This window comes from Oryctolagus cuniculus, chromosome 17 (genome assembly GCF_051225735.1).
Source record: "Oryctolagus cuniculus isolate XC-2025 breed Fujian yellow rabbit chromosome 17, ASM5122573v1, whole genome shotgun sequence".
In the NCBI taxonomy this organism is placed as follows: Eukaryota; Metazoa; Chordata; class Mammalia; order Lagomorpha; family Leporidae; genus Oryctolagus; species Oryctolagus cuniculus.
Genome location: NC_142883.1, coordinates 36,701,542 through 36,718,278, shown reverse-complemented (window position 1 = coordinate 36,718,278; position 16,737 = coordinate 36,701,542). Strand labels below are relative to the sequence as shown.

At 46.5% G+C, this 16,737-nt stretch overlaps 1 protein-coding gene across 5 annotated transcripts in view; it reads left to right on the top strand.

Moving 5' to 3' along the window:
* Positions 1 to 344: 344 nt before the first annotated feature.
* Positions 345 to 16,737, top strand: part of PPM1D (protein phosphatase, Mg2+/Mn2+ dependent 1D) — a 71,987-nt gene continuing 55,594 nt past the window's right edge. For 2 of the 5 annotated variants that reach the window (XM_089317325.1, XM_089317324.1), the window contains exon 1: positions 370 to 1,046. In XM_089317325.1, the coding sequence (XP_089173451.1) occupies positions 590 to 1,046 (457 nt within the window). In that variant the 5' untranslated portion in view covers positions 370 to 589. Of the gene's footprint in view, positions 1,047 to 16,737 lie in introns of all 5 variants that reach the window. The other 3 variants (XM_008271185.5, XM_089317323.1, XM_089317322.1) reach the window with 3 other exon arrangements.

Genomic DNA, 16,737 nt, shown 5'->3' with positions numbered 1-16,737 from the left:
CCCGGACAGGCAAGCCACGGGACGCCAAGTGGGCAGCAGGCCGCATCACGACCCAGAGCAACGGGCGAAAAGGCGGCAGACCGAGTCGCCGGGTTAAGCACGCAGCGACGACGGAAAACACCGAGGCAGCAAAAGCCCGCGGCCAGCGGCGAGCGCGCCAGATCGCACAGGGCGGCAGTGACCGCGGCGGGCGGAGGGCGCGCATCCGTTGCAAGCCGCGGAGGCTGAGGGCGGAGGCTGAGGGCGGAGGGCGGGTGCGCCGCACTCGACTCCGGATTGGTCGGGCGCCGAGAGCCGAGTGACGACAGCCGGCGAGAACGCCTGATTTGTGCGGTGGGCGCGCGCAGGCGGCGGGGGACGTGCAGTGCGCAAGCGCAGCTGCTCGGCTCCTCTGGCCTCAGCGCTCCGGCCCAGCTCTCGCGGACAAGTCCCGACATCGCGCCCCCCCCTCCCCGGCTCCGGGACCGCCCCCTCCCCCCTCTCGGCGGCGTCGAAGATAAACAATAGTTGGCCGGCGAGCGCCGAGTGTGCCTCCCGCCGCCGGATTCGGCGGGCTGCGTGGGACCGGCGGGATCCCAGCCAGCCGGCCATGGCGGGGCTGTACTCGCTGGGAGTGAGCGTCTTCTCGGACCAGGGCGGGAGGAAGTACATGGAGGACGTTACTCAGATCGTGGTGGAGCCCGAGCCGACGGCTGAGGAGACTCGCTCGCCGCGGCGCTCGCTCTCGCAGCCGGCGGCTCCGCGGCAGTCACCGCCCGCCCTTCCTGGGAAAGGCCCAGCGGTGGCAGCCCGAGAAGCCCGCGACGCTGCCGCGGACGCCGGGGCCTCGCCGGCTCCCGGCCGCTGCTGCCGCCGCCGCTCCTCGGTGGCCTTTTTCGCGGTGTGCGACGGGCACGGCGGGCGGGAAGCGGCACAGTTCGCCCGGGAGCACTTGTGGGGTTTCATCAAGAAGCAGAAGGGCTTCACCTCGTCCGAGCCGGCGAAGGTGTGCGCTGCCATCCGCAAAGGCTTCCTGGCATGTCACCTGGCCATGTGGAAGAAACTGGGTAAGTTCCCCGGCTTGCTGGGCGCCGGTCCCCCCCACCCCCCCAACTCCCCCAGCCAGTTGTGGGAGGGATTTTACAGCAGCACCGGCCCCGCGCAAGTCGCCGGCTTGGAGAGCGCGGCCGAAGTGTAAGCTGAGAGCAGCGACAGAGACTTCTGGGGGCTCTGAGCGCGCTTCCCACGGGAGAGGTCCGGGCAGACAAAGTGGCCTCGCGCAGGATGGGGTCCCGCCTTCGCTCAGCCGCCCCCTCGCTCGCTTCCCACCCCCCACCCCCCCAACGTTCTGGGGGGGGGGGAAGCGATCCTCGCTCGCCCTTGGCGTCGTTACTTTGGTGGCGCTCGGCGACAAAGTGTTTGAAACCTGGCGCCGGCTTTGGGCCAGGAGATAAATTTTGAAGACGCGTTGCTGCCGGAGCCAGGCCTCCGAAGGCAGCGGGAGAGGGCAGAAATCGGAGCGTTTCCTTCGGATCTGTCACGATTTTGCTTCTGAGGGACTTGTCCCTCATCCCCGCTCGGTTGCCTTCTACCGGTTGGTGGCAGTTCTCCAAGTGGATCCCGGCTGGCTGGCTGGCTGGCTGGCTGCTGGGGTGAAGTGGCAGCTCATTTAGAAGGGCTGGAATGTCATCATCCAGCAACCTAGTCTTCCAAGGGATCATCAGGTGTGTTAGGACCGCACGTAAGCCATCTTGTTTAGAAAAACAAAAGCGGGGAGCGAGTTACTATTACTTCCCTCTTGAATTGGCCGCAAGTTAGTGCTGTGTTAAATTTCGCTGGGGTCCCCCCCCACCCTTTCCGTAGAAAGCCAGTTGCTTTCAGATGTCACTCAACAGTTCGTACGTGGGTAAAAGCACTTAGAAATTGTAAATACCTGTCAAAGTGGCAAAAGGTAAGGAGTACTGCATGCTAAGTGGATATGAGAGATCTTAATTTCTAAAAATTCAGCTTAGCTGTGGTTTGCAATTATAGTTTCAATTTGTTTTAATGTTTTCTAAGGCAACTACTATTGCTGTATCCAACATATATTATACCGAATTATAGTCGTTTATGTCTTGCTGTGGATGAATAACATGCATCTTTGTTAGCAAAAAAAAGATGATACTCTTTGTTTTTGGAAAAAGCGCTTGTTTATGGGAGCACATCAGAGTTGCTTTACTCTCACCAGGACGGAGAAAAGAGTGTGAAGGATTTGTCAAATACAGAACATTTTAATAAAGGTATTGTCAGAGTTACAGACGAGCTGGTTTCAAAGTCTGTTTTCCATTTGCTTGGCTTTTTGCCAAGAATTATTTGATTGACTTAGAGATGAACCACTAGGCCTACTGGAGGCGTTTCCCATCCAATCCCAGGGGCCTCTTTTCCCCGTTTATTTTTATTTATTTATTTATTTATTTTTGTGTAGGCAGGGTAGAGCTGAAGGCACTGTAGTGTTTTCTAGAAATATGTTGTATCATTGAATGCAGAGGAATTAGAAGTGGAGAGCAAGGAAACAAGATAGAGGAAGATTAGACACAAAGAACAAATCCAGAGTCTTGTTTATTTTGCAGTACACTTGCAGTAGTATGAATTTGCCATATCCTTGAACTAGAAGGATTAAAAAAACTTACATAAACTCTGTTACCTGAGCATTTTTAGGTAAAAAGGGGCTATGCTGTTAAATGTGTGTATGTGTTTGACATAGATATTCTTTAAAAATCTTTTACTTATTTGAAAAGCAGGGTAAGAGAGGGAAAAACGAAAAGGGAAGCATCTTCCATCTGCTAGTTTATTTCCCAGATGGCTTCAACGGCCTAGACTGGGCCATGCTGAAGCCAGCAACATGGAACTCCATCCTAGTCTGCCACAGGAGTGTCAGGGGCCCTGAGATTGGAGCCATCATTCTCTGCTCTCCCGGGTGCATTAGCAGTGAGCTGTGTCTGGGACTTGAACCTTTGATCCTGTGTGGACTGCTGGCATTGTTACAAGTAGTGGCATAATCTGTTGTACCACAAGCTGGTCCTCATACACATAGGTTTTTTTGTAAGATACCTTTAAACTCTGTAATCTATAAGCCAAGCCCTTTCTGGTTTTTTTATTTATTTATTTGAGAGAATTACAGTCAGAGGGAGAGAGAGAGAGAAAGGTCTTCCATCCGCTGGTTCGCTCCCCTGATGGCCACAATGGCTGGAGCTGAGCCAATCACAAGCCAAGGGCCAGGAGCTTCTTCCAGGTCTCCCACGTGGATGCAGGGTCCCAAGCTCTTGGGCCATTTTCCACTGCTTTCCCAAGCCACAGCTGAGAGCTGGATCAGAAGAGGAGCAGCTGGGACTTGAACTAGTGCCCATATGGGATTCTGGCACCGCAGGCGGAGGCTTAGCCCACTGTTCCACAGTGCTGGCCCCACATAGTTTTAGAATCAAGCTTTGACTCCTGTGGTACATAGTTTAGAGCCTTTTACCCCAGACAAATGTTAAAGTTTGCTTTGAACAAAAGCTAAATTTCAGATTCTATCTTCAAAATTTCAATAAAAACGAATATGCTGAGTGAATTTATATGAGTGTTGACACAGCAAACTCATGTTTAAAAAAAGGTTTTTTTGTCCCAAGCTCATGAGTGGCCCCTCATTTTTTTGCAAGATACCTTTAAACTCTGTAATCTATAAACCAAGCCCTTTCTGGTTCAGATTCAACCTCCCTAATAAATTATACCAGTTCCCTTTGTTTTTGTCATATTAATCTACATACCTTTTCCCAGGGCATACTGAAATAGGCTGTTTTCTTGGATTCCTTCCCCGGACAAAAAGAAAATTGAATCAAAAATGCATTCAAAATATAAAATCCAAATTAATATGGGGTCTGTGAAGACTTCTAACTAAGCATCCTTTGTTTCCTCATTTTTTTTTAAAGATTTATTTTATTTATTTGAAAGAGTTTCAGAGAGAGGTAGAGACAGAGAAAGAGGCCCTCCATCCGCTGGTTCACTCCCCAGATGGCCGCAATGGCTGGAGCTGCGCTAATCCGAAGCTTGGAGCCAGGAGCCTCCTCTGGGTCTCCCACGTAGGTGCAGGGGCCTAAGGACTTGGGCCATCTTCTACTGCTATCGCAGGCTATAGCAGAGAGCTGGATGGGAAGAGGAGCAGCCGGGACTAGAACCGGCACCCACATGGGATGTCGGCACTTCAGGCCAGGACTTTAACCCGCTGCACCACAGCGCTGGCCCCTCTACTTTTTTTTTTTTTTTAATATTTATTTATTTAAGAGTTATGGAGAGGGAGAGAGGAAGGAGACAGACAGATCCTCCATATGCTGGGTTACTGCCGCAATGGCTGGGGAGCCAGAAGCCAGGAATTTGATTTGGATTTTCCACGAGGTTGGCAGGGGCCCAAGCACTTGGGGTATGTTCTGCTGCTTTCTCAGGCCATTAGCAGGGGCTGGATCAGAAGTGGAGCAGCCAAGACGTGAACTTGTGCCCTTATGGGATGTGGGCATGGCAGGCAGCAGCTTTGTCTGCTCTGCCACAACACTGACCCTGTTTCTACTTTTTTTCCAAGAATTATTTATTTATTTGAAAGTCAGAGTTACAGAGAGAGGAGATCACTCTGGTTCACTCCCCAGATGGCTGCAGTGGCCAGGGCTGGATCAAGCCAAAGCCAGGAGCTTAATCTGAGTCTCCCACATGGGTACAAGGGCCCAAATATTAGGGCTGTCTTCCACTACTTTTCCCAGGCTATCAGCAGGGACATGAACTGTTGCCCATATGCCCATATGGATGCTATGCTAGTGTCACAGGCAGAGAAGCTTTACTACAACACTGGCCCCTCTTTTGACTTCCCTAGTGTTCAAGTTTTGGCTTATTGCAGTTCTCAAACTTTCTGCTCTAAGATTCCTGGGCATTCTGGTTTTTTTTTTTTAGAGAAGAGAAATAGTCTGTATGTACTTAAAAGACAGAAAAACAGTATACTTTTAAAAATTAATTAATTTATTTGAAAGAGTTACAAAGAGACAGAGGCAGAAGCATAGAGAAAAGTCTTCCATACTCTGGTTCACTCCCCAAATGGCTGCAATGGCTGGAGCTGCGCCAGTCCAAAGCCAGGAGCCCAGAGCCTCTTGTAGATCTCCCATGCAGGTATAAGGGCCCAAGGACTTGGGCCATCTTCAGCTGCTTTCCGAGGCCATAGCAGAGCTTAATTGGAAGTGGAGCAGCCAGGACTCGAACCAGCGCCCATATGGGATGCCAGCACTGCAGGCAGCGGCTTTACCTGGTATGCCACAGTGTTGGCCCCAAACAGTGTACTCTTAAATTTTTATCTTTTCTTTTGCAGAAGTTATTTAATGGGAAAAGAGAAAAGTAGAGATCATTCATTCATTTGTTCACTCCTTAAATGCTTCAAGCAGCCAGGGCTGTGCTGTGCTGAAGCCAGAAGCCTAAAACTCAATCTGGGTCTCCCATATGGGAACAAAGACCCAACCCTTGGACCATCCTCTGCTGTCCCACAGGATGTGCATTAGGAAGGTGGATCGGAAGTGGAGGAGCTGGGGCTTGAGCCCAGGCACTCCAATGTGGGTTGTGGGCATCCTAAGTGGAGACTTAACTGCTGTGCAACATGCCTGCCCTTGAATGTCTAAGTTTTTTATTTATTTATTTATTTTTTTGTGACAGGCAGAGTGGACAGTGAGAGAGAGAGACAGAGAGAAAGGTCTTCCTTTGCCGTTGGTTCACCCTCCAATGGCCGCCGCGGCTGGCGCACTGCGGCTGGCGCACTGCGCTGATCCGATGCCAGGTACTTATCCTGGTCTCCCATGGGGTGCAGGGCCCAAGCACCTGGGCCATCCTCCACTGCACTCCCTGGCCACAGCAGAGAGCTGGCCTGGAAGAGGGGCAACCGGGACAGAATCCGGCGCCCCGACCGGGACTAGAACCCGGTGTGCGGCGCCTCAAGGTGGAGGATTAGCCTAGTGAGCCGTGGCGCCGGCCCCAAATCTCCAAGTTTTATTAATACAGTTTATCAGTCTTTCAAGTAAAAAATGATGGTCCATGAAAAATGTGGCTAGTCGATGCCATTATTCAATCACAAGTGCTTTTACTGTAGCTAGTCATGGTATGTTATAGAAAGAAGACTGTATTATATGTTCCCCTTTTTGTCACACATAATGTCAAAAAAAAAAAAAAAAAGGGATGAGTATGTGGTATAGTAGGAAGATGCCCACATCCCATATCATAGTGCCTGGGTTTGACTTCTGGCCCTTCCTGTTTCAGCTTCCTGCTTATGTGATCCTGGAAGGCAGTAGATAATGGGTCAATAATTGGTTTCCTGCCACCCACATGGGAGACCTGGATTGTGATCCTGGCTCCTGATTTTGGCCCTTGACTAGCCTTTAATGTTGCAGGCGTTGGGGAATGAACCAGTAGATAGTAGCTTTGTTTCGCTGTCTATAATAATAAGGTTAATAAAAGAGTACAATGAGGATTTAAGAAGAAGCTAGTCTTTAATTTTTTTTAAAAAAAATTCTTAATTTGAGAGATAATCAGAAGTAGAGAGAGAACTCCCATCTGTTCTTCCTTGGTCCCCTCCCCAAATGTTTCCTACAGACGGGACTGGGCCAAGTGGAAGCTGGAAGCTAAATCCAGATTTCCTTCATGCGTGGCAGGGATACAACTATTGGAGCCATTGCATGCCTCCCAGGGAAGGAGTGCATTGGCAGAAACCTGAAATTGGGAGTGGGGCTGGCACTTAAACTTAGGCACTTTGGTATGGAATGTAGGCATTCCAATCAGCATCTTAACCACTAGGCCAAATGCATACCTGTGAAGAAGCTGGTTTTAAACTAAATTGTTGGTTCTGGGGCCAATGCTGTGGTGCAGCAGGCTAAAGCCTTGTCCTGAAGCACCAGCATCCCATATGGGCGCTGGTTCGAGTCCCAGCTGCTCCACTTCTTCCTTCCTTCCTTCCTTCCTATCTATCTATCTATCTATCTATTTATTTGACAGCTAGAGTTAGAGAGAGAGAGAGAGGTATTCCTTCTGTTGGTCACCCAAAAATGGCCGCAATGGTTGGAGCCGCGCTGATCTGAAGCTGGTAGCTGGGTGCTTCTTCCTGGTCTCCCTATGCGGGTGCAGGCGCCCAAGCACTTGGGCCATTCTCCACTGCCCTCTCCCGGGCCACAGCAGAGAGCTGGACTGGAAGAGGAGCAACCGGGACTAGAACTCGGTGCCCATATGGGATGTCGGTGCCGCAGGTGGAGGATTATCCAAATGGCTGCTCTACTTCTGATCCAGCTCTCTGCTATGGCCTGGGATAGCAGTATAAGATGGCCCAAGTCCTTGGACCCCTGCGCCCACGTGGAAAACCCAGAAGAAGCTCCTGGCTTCGAAATCTGCACAGTCTGGCCATTGTGGCCATCTGGGGAGTAAACCAGCAGATGGAAAACCTCGCTTTGTTTCTACCTCTCTCTGTAACTCTTTGAAATAAATAAAATAAATCTTTAAAAATAAATAAATAGTTGGTTCTATGCTTGGCAGATAGTTTTTATTATTTTAATTTCAAATGAAATGCAGTGGAGGTAGGCAGAAATAGAGAACTGAATTTGAAGAAATCTTTCCCTTCTTAAAAAAGATTTATTTATTTATTTGAAAGAGTTGCAGAGAGAGAGAGATGGAGAGAGATCTTCCATCTTCTGGTTCATTCCCCAGATGGCTACAATGGCCAGGGATGGGCCAAGCTGAAGCCAGGAGTCAGGAGCTTCATTCTGGTCTCCTATATGGGTGGTAGGGGCCCAAGCACTTGGACCATCTTCTGCTTTTCCCAGACCATTAGCAGGAAGCTGAATTGGAAGTGGAGCAGCCAGATTAAGAAACAGAGCCCATATGGGATGCCTGTATCACAGGTGTGGCTTTACTCATTACACCACAGTGCCTGCCCCATGAAATCTCTTAAATCATAGAATTTTAAAGCCGATAATTATTTCAGTTTGGTTTAGTTTGTAAATGTAAGTTGTGTTCCCAACTTTTCATTATCAAGATCTGTTGCCCTCAAAATGTTTTTTTTTTTTTTTTTAAAGATTTTATTTATTTATTTGAGAGAGTGAGTCACAGTGAGAGGGAGAGACACAGAGAGAGGTCTTCGTTCCATTGGTTCACTCCCCAGATGGCTGCAATGGCCAGAGCTACGCCGATCCAAAGCCAGGAGCCAGGTGACTCTTCTGGTCTCCCACACAGGTGCAGGGCCCCAAGGACTTGGACCATCTTCTACTGCTTTCCCAGGCCATAGCAGAGAGCTGGATGGGAAGAGGAGCAGCCGGGACTAGAACTGGCACCAATATGGGATGCCAGCGCCGCAGGTGGAGGATTAACCTGCTCCATGGCACTGGCCTCACATAAAATGTTTTGAAAGACTTATGTGCCATGCTCTTTAAGAAATACAAATTTATTTTCTTTTTTAAAATCAGCCATTATTTTTGATCATTAATAAGTAATCTCCAGAATTTATATAATGCAACAAAAAGAACATTAATAAATTTGAATTAGCTCCAACCTTATGCAAATAAAATTAGATTTCTTTGAATCTTTAGAATTTATTATGAAATGTTCCGAAAGTACAAAAAAAATATAAAGTGCGATATAAAGTTGCAGGCATTTGTCCTGGTGGTTAAGATGCTGCTTAGGCTGCCCCATATACCATAACCAGTTTCTGGGTTCAAATTCCAGCCTCACTTGTGATTCCAGTTTCCGGCTAATGTGAACTCTGGGAAAGCAGCTGGTGATGACTCAAGTGCTTGGGTCTCTGCCACACAAATGGGAGACCTGGACTGAGTTCTTATCTCCTGGCTTAGGCCTGGCCCAGTCCCAACCGTTGCAAATGTCTGAAGAGTAAGATATAGCAAATGAGAGATCTGTCTGCCTGTTTTTCTGCCTTTTTAAAAAAGATTATTTATTTAATAGGTAGAGAAAGGGAGATACAGTGAGAAAGGTCTTTCATCTGCTGGTTCACTCCCCAAATGGCCGCAATGGCCAGAACTGGGCTGATCCGAAGCCAGGAACTGAGACCTTCTTCTTGGTCTCCTGCATGGGTGTAGGGGCCCAAGCACTTGGGCCATCTTCTATGGCTTTCCCAGGCCAGAAGCAGAGAGCTGGATTGGAAGAGGAGCAGCCAGGGCACGTACCGGCGTCTGTATGGGATGTTAGCACTGTAGGCTGAGGCTTAGCCTACTACGCCACAGCACCAGTCCCTCTCTGCCTTTTGATAAAATAAAATAAATAAATAAAACTTAAAAATCTTTTAAAACAGAGAAATAATCCATCCATAATACAATTGCAAAAGTAAAACATTACCAGTGGACTTGTCACTGGTCTCTGTATTGTTTGTATCACATCCTTTTTCCTCTCAAGAGAAGCAGCTGTTCTCCTAAATTCATTCCCAGGAATTTCTTTATAATTTTATTGTATCATTGTATCTTTAAACAATGTGTAACACACTTTACATGTTTTTTTTTAAACTATAAATTACATATTACTGTGTGTATTCTTTTTGGTTTTGCTTTTTTGGTTCAGTGCTTGTGATTTCTTCATGCATGTTGATACGTGCAGCTCTAGTTTGTTTATTTTCAGTTATGGATAATATATCAATATGATGCTCATCTTGATGGATATTTAGTTTTCCAACTATTTGTAATTAAAAACAATGATGTTGGGAACATTCTTGTTGGTCTTTTTGTTGTTTCTCACCTGTATGAAAGTTTCTTTAAACCAGGGTTTGGGAAACTAGTGTATAGGTCAAATGGAATCATGACCGATTTTTTTAATATATACTTTTGTTTATTCTAAAAGAGACAAAATGTTTGCAATGGCAAGAATTGTGCTATGCCAAAGCCAGGAGCCAGGAACTCCATGTCTTTCACTTGAGAGACAGGGGTCTTAGGACTCAAGTCGTCACCTGCTGCCTTCCAGGGTGTACCTTAGCTGGAAGCTGGAATTGTAAGTGGAACTGGGACTCAAACTCAGGCATTGTGATATGAAATGATGGTATTTCAAGCGGCATCTTAACCGCTCCACCAAAGTCCCATTTTACCACAGATTTTTGTAAATAAAAAATTTTTTAAAAGATTTATTCATTTGAAAGGCAAAATTACAGAGAGAGAAGGAGAGACAGAGAGAGAGAGAATCTTCTATCTGCTAGTTGACTTATCAAATGGTGTTGGTTGGGGCTGGGCCAGGCTGAAGCCAAGAGCCTGGAATTCCATCTTGGTCTCCCACTGTGTGATAGAGTCTGCTGCTTTCTTAGGCACATTAGCAGGGAGCTGGTTTGGAAGTAAAGTAGCTGGAACTCAAATGTGCTTTTATAGGATGCTGGTAACACAGGTGGCAGCTTAATCCACTGCGCTGTAACTTTAGCCCAATATAAACAAAATTTTTTGACACACTGCCATTATTGTTCATTTATATATATATATATATAAAGATTTATTTATTTTACTTGAAAGAGTTACACAGGGAGAGGTAGAGACAGAGAGAGAGAGAGAGAGGTCTTCCATCTGCTGCAATGGCTGGAGCTGTGCAGATCCAAAGCCAGGAGCCAGGAACCAGGAGCTTCTTCCGGGTCTCCCAAGCGGGTGCAGGGGCCCAAGGTCTTGGGCCATCTTCTACTGCTTTCTCAGGTCATAGCAGAGAGCTGGATTGGAAGTGGAGTAGCTGGGACTCAAACCAGCATCCATATGGGATGCTGGCACTGCAGGCGGTGGCTTTACCTACTATGCCACAGCACTGGCCCCTGTTTATATATTGTTAAAAACTACTTTCATGCTACAGTTACAGAATTGAGTAGCTGTGACAGAGACCAGGTTTTGCAAATGTGAAAGCATTTTTCTGACCTTTCTAGAAAAGGTTTGCTGACCCTGCTATAATGTGCATCTTGGCCTTTGATACTGCCAAATGGCTTTCCCAAGTGCTGTGCTTGTAGCAGTTTGTTTGTCCCAAGAAGTATAGGAGAGTATAGCTCTTGCATTGTCTTGCCAATATTTGAAGTTGTCAGACTACATTTTATGTCAGTCTGGTGAACATAAACTTTCCTCATTGTGGTTTTAATTTTCATGTCCCTGATTATTAATGAAAGTGAGCCTTTTTAAATGTTTATATAGGACATTTTATTTTTTTAAAGATTTATTTATTTGAAAGGCAGGATAAGAGAGAGAGAGAAAGAGATCTTTAATCTGGTGGTTCACTATATAAATGGCTGCAATGGCTAGGGCTGGGCCAGGTTGAAGCCAGGAACCAAGAGCTCCATCCAGGTCTCCCAGGAGGATGGTAGGGACACAAGCACTTGAGCCATCATCCACTGCTTTCACGGGTACATTAGTAGGGAACTCGATTGGAAGCAGAAAAGTGGATGTTTATTACCTTGACTGGTGTGATGGCTTGACTCACATATGCATACTCAATATAGTAGGGTTCTCCAAAAAGCTTGTGGAAAGTGCATATTACGAAAAGACTTAATGGATTTCTAAGTATTTTTGCACCAAAGTAGACATCTTTTATTTCCATTTTTTTAAAGATTTTATTTATTTATTTGAAAGGCAGAGAAGAGACAGAGAGAAAGATCTTCCATCTGCTGGTTTACTCCTCAAATGGCCGCAATTGCCAGGGATGGGCTAGGCTGAAGCCAGGAGCCAGGAGCCTCCTCTGGTTCTTCTGTGTGGATGCAGGGGCCCTCGTACTTGGACCGTCCTCCACTGCTTTCCCAGGCGCAACAGCAGGTAGCTGGATTGAAAGTGGAGCAGCCAGGATTCAAACCAGAGCCCATGTGAGATGCTGGCACTGCAGGCGGAGGCTTAGCCTTCTATGCCACAGCGCTGGCCCCTAATTCCATTTTTCCATGAACTTGTTGAAGTACTTGAATATACATGTATTAAATATCATCAAACTGTATATAGACAGGATGGCTTCGAACAGCAGGCATTTATTGTTCATATATCTGGGGTTCAGAAGCCTAAATTCAGTGTATCCTCAGGGTTGCTTCACTTTTGGATATTCTGAGGGAAAATCTGTTCCACATCTGTCTCCTAGCTTCTTACGGCTGCTAGCAGTCCTGGGCATTTCATGACTTGTAGATGTGTCACTTAGTGTCTGCCTCCATATTTGTATCACCTTCCCCTCTGTATCTTCTCTTTCTTCTAAGGACATTTGTGTTTGGATTTAGTACCCACTCTAATCCAGGATGATCTCTTTTTTAAGAATCTTAACCTAATTCTATAAAGACCCTTTTTCTAAAGAAGGTCACATTCAGGCCGGCGCCGCGGCTCACTAGGCTAATCCTCCGCCTAGCGGCGCCGGCACACCGGGTTCTAGTCCCGGTCGGGGCGCCGGATCCTGTCCCGGTTGCCCCTCTTCCAGGCCAGCCCTCTGCTGTGGCCAGGGAGTGCAGTGGAGGATGGCCCAGGTGCTTGGACCCTGCACCCCATGGGAGACCAGGAAAAGCACCTGGCTCCTGGCTCCTGCCATCGGATGGGTGCGGTGCGCCAGCTGCAGCGCGCCGGCCGGGGCGGCCATTGGAGGGTGAACCAACGGCAAAGGAAGACCTTTCTCTCTGTCTCTCTCTCTCACTGTCCACTCTGCCTGTCAAAAAAAAAATAAATAAATAAATAAATAAATAAATAAATAAATAAAAAAAAAGATGGTCACATTCAAAAGTTCTGGCTAGACTTACCTTTTTATTTGGTGTTGGGAGATACCATTCAGCCCATTAAAAAGATACTGGCCTTCAGATTACCTCTAAACAAAATACTTATTAATTACTAAAGGAAAAATATTACAGTAGAGAAATGTAGTAGACAACAGCTTAAGTAATCAAATATACTAGCACTTTTAATGGGAAAAACTGAAAGTGTGTATTCTCTGGAATGAGAAGATCATAGTCAATACTTCCGTGATAGTCCTGCTGAAAAACAACCTGAATACAAACGTGAGAAAATGTAAGACCTAAATTAAGAGACATTCTTGAAATGACTTAGTATTCCTCAAAAACATCAGTGAAGCCGTGAAGAATTGTTCTAGATTGGAAGGGATTAAAGAGTTGTGATAAGTAAACATAACTAGAAAGACTATTATATATGAAACATATTATTAGGATAGCTGATGAAATTTGAAGGGGAAGAATGAACATTTGGCACATTGGTTAAGACACACTACTAAACTGACATCCCATATTGGAGTGCTTGGGTTCAATTCCGGCTTCACTTCCTATTCCAGCTTCCTCCTAATGCGCACCCTGGGAGATAGCATTTGATGGTTCAAGTACCTGAGTCCTTGCTATCCAGACAGGTGCCCTGGCTCTTGGCTTCAGCTTGACCCAGCCTCAGTTGCTGTGGGCATTTGGAGAATGAACCAGTTGATGGAAGATCTCTGGTTTTCTGCCTCCCATATAAAATGAATATAAATAAGTAAATTTTTTTGAATGAGGTCTAGGGATTACATGGTAATGTATTATTGGAGTTAACTTGATTTTGATGGTTGCGTGTGGTTATGTTAGAATCCCCTTGTTAGGATTAGAGTCTGTAAATATTTGGGCGTTATGGGATATCTTGTTGGCAGTTTATTTAAATATTGGTTCAACAAAACACATCTTTGGAATTATTCTTGCCAAGTAGAGAACTTGAGCTGAAGAAATAGGTCTCAAGATGATCAGAAACCTCCATGCCTCCAGGAAAAGTGGTAGCAGTTTCATCAGGGTCTTTTTTTCTTTTTAAAGATTTATTTTAGGGGCTGGTGCTGTGGTGTAGCAGGTAAAGCCGCTGCCTGCAGTGCCAGCATCCTGTATGGGTGCTGGTTCAAGTCCCGGCTGCTCTACTTCTGATCTAACTCTCTGCTATGGTCTGGGAAAGCAGTAGAAGATGGCTCAAGTCCTTGGGCCCCTGCACCCACATGGGAGACCAGGAAGAAGCTCCTGGCTCCTGGCTCCTGGCTTCTGATCGGCACAGCTCTGGCCATTTCGGCCATCTGGGGAGTGAATCGGCAGATGGAAGACCTCTCTCTCTCTTTCTCTGCCTCTCCTTCTCTCTCTGTGTAACTCTGACTTTCAAATAAATAAATAAATAAATAAATCTTAAAAAAAAAAAAAAGATTTGGGCTGGCACTGTGGCATAGCAGGTAAAGCTGCCACCTGAAGTGCCGGCATCTCATAGGGGCGCCGGTTCGAGTCCCAACTGCTCCACTTCTGATCCAGCTCTCTGCTATGGCCTGGGAAAGCAGTAGAGAATGGCCCATAGTCCTTGGGCCCCTGACCTGGAAGAATTTCCTGGCTTGGATCGACGCAGCTCTGGCCATTGTGGGCAATTGGGGAATGAACCAGCAGATTGATGACCTCTCTATCTGCCTCTCCTTCTCTCTCTGTGTAAGTCTTTCAAATAAATAAAAAAAGATTTATTTATTTGAAAGGCAGAGCTAGAGGGAGAGAGGCAGATACAGAGAAATACTTCCCAAATGGCCACAGTGGCCCTGGTCCCAAAGCCAGGAGCCAGCAGTTTCTTCCACGTGGGTGGCAGGGTCCCAAGAATTTGGACCATCCTCCACTGGATGGGAGCTGGATCGGTGCTGTATGGGGTGCAGGCATCTCAGGCAGTGGCTTTACCCAGTGTGCTACAGCGCTACTCCACCACCACCACCACCCTTTTTTTTTTTTTTTTTAAGATTTATTTTATTTGAAAGGCAGAATTAGATGAATCTTGCATCTGCTGGCTGATTTCCAAAATGGCCAAGGATGGACCAGGCCGGAGCCAAGAGCTCTATGTACTTCTCCCATGTGGGTTCAGGGGCCCAAGCACCTGGGCCATTTCTGCTGTCCTCTCAGGCATTGAGCTGGATCGGCATTGGAGCAACTGGGAATTGAATCTGTGCCCATATGGGATGACAGCGTTGCAGGTGGAGTCTCAACCTGCTATGCCACAGTACCACTCCTCATCAGGAATCATATTTATTTTTTGGGTAAAGAGACTAAATCAGAAACAACAGCTGCATTTGGGATTACTATTTGTCTATGATAATCCATGGTCATTTTGTAAGAATTCATACTTTTGCAGTGATCAAACTATAGAATGGAATACATAGACTCACCACCCCTGGTTCTTTCATGTGTTAGTGGTGGCACCAAGCTTTATGATTCTTTTAAGAGATGTGATGTTTTAAATTTATTATTTTGGAGAAGGGTATCACTGTTGGGGTATCCTGAAGTTTTCTGCTTGGTCTTTTCTGTCATAATACATTTTCTAACTTGTCATTTAAGAAAGAACTATGAAGGCAGGAGTTGGTGTGGGAGGTCTTGTTTCATAGCTGGTTAAGCTACTGCTTGAGAGTGCCTACATCCCATATCAGAATGCTGATTCAAGTCCTAGCTTCTGTGCTTCTCATTCAGCTTCTTGCTAATGTATCCTGGGAGGCAGCAGATGATGGCTTACTTGGGCTCCCTCTCACCTACCTTTTTGACCTGCTGGATGGAAGTTCTGGGCTTGGTTCCTGGCTGTTATGGGCTTGTAGGTAGTGAACCAGTGGATATAAAATGTGTGTGTTTCTCTCTGTCGCTCTGTTTCACTCTGCCTTTCAAGTAGAAGAAAATAAAAAATAAGCAAAAATTCCTATTTCTTAAAAAATAATTTGAGGGGAGGCTGTTAGTTGCTGCAGTTGTTCAGGGACTAAGTAGCTGTGAGGTGGTTCTGGAATTCTGTTAGATCTGAGGGTGTTGGACAGATGTGCATTATAAAGGGGAGAAAAGGAAAGCAATTTAAAGCTTTTCCTTTATTAGGATAACTTCCTCAGAAAAAAGAAAATCTCCCAAAGATAAATTATTTGGTTAAACAATGTCTTTTGATGGTTGTTAAATTTTTTCAGATTGTTTTCCTGAAGGCTTTTACATCTTCATATTACTTTGGAACTAGAATTCAGTCGGAACTCATTTTAAAAAAATGTTTTTGTGTGGCCTGTGCTGTGGCTCAGTAGGTTAAAGCCCACAGCTCTGATTTGAGTCTCGGCTGCTTCACTTCTGATCCAGCTCCTTACTAGTGATCCTGGGAGAGCAGCAGAAGTTGGATCAAGTCCTTGGGCCCCTGCACCCACTTGGGAGACTTGGGAAGAAGCTCCTGGCTTCGGCCTGACCCAGCCCTGGCTTTTGTGGCCACTTGGGGAATGAAGCAGCAGATGGAAGACCTCTGTCTCTCCTTTTCTCTCTATGTAACTTTGCCTTTCAAATAAATAAATACATCTTTTATAAAATGTTTTTATATGAGATGCAGAGAGACAGAGCTTTTGTCACTTGGTTCACCCTCCCCACAGATGCCCATAACAGCCCTCAACTGGGGCTGAAACCAGGTGCCAGCAATTTAATCCAGGTCTTCCAAGGTAGCAGGAACTCACTTACTTGAGCCATCACCTTTGCTTTCCACAGTCTGCCTTGGCAGGAAGCTGGGATGAAGAGCTGAAGCCAGGAGTCAAATCCAGATAATCTGATGTAGGATGAGTTAATTAGTAGGCTAAAATGTCTGCTCCATGGGGCCCGGTGCTGTGGCATAGAGGGTAAAGCCACCGCTTGCAGTGCCAGCTGCTCCACTTCTGCCCAGCTCTCTTCTGTGGCCTTGGAAAGCAGAAGAAGATAGCCCAGGTCCTTGGGCCCCTGTACCTGCGTGGGAAAACCAGAAGAAGCTCCTGGCTCCTGGCTTCGGATTGCCATGGCTCCGGCCGTTG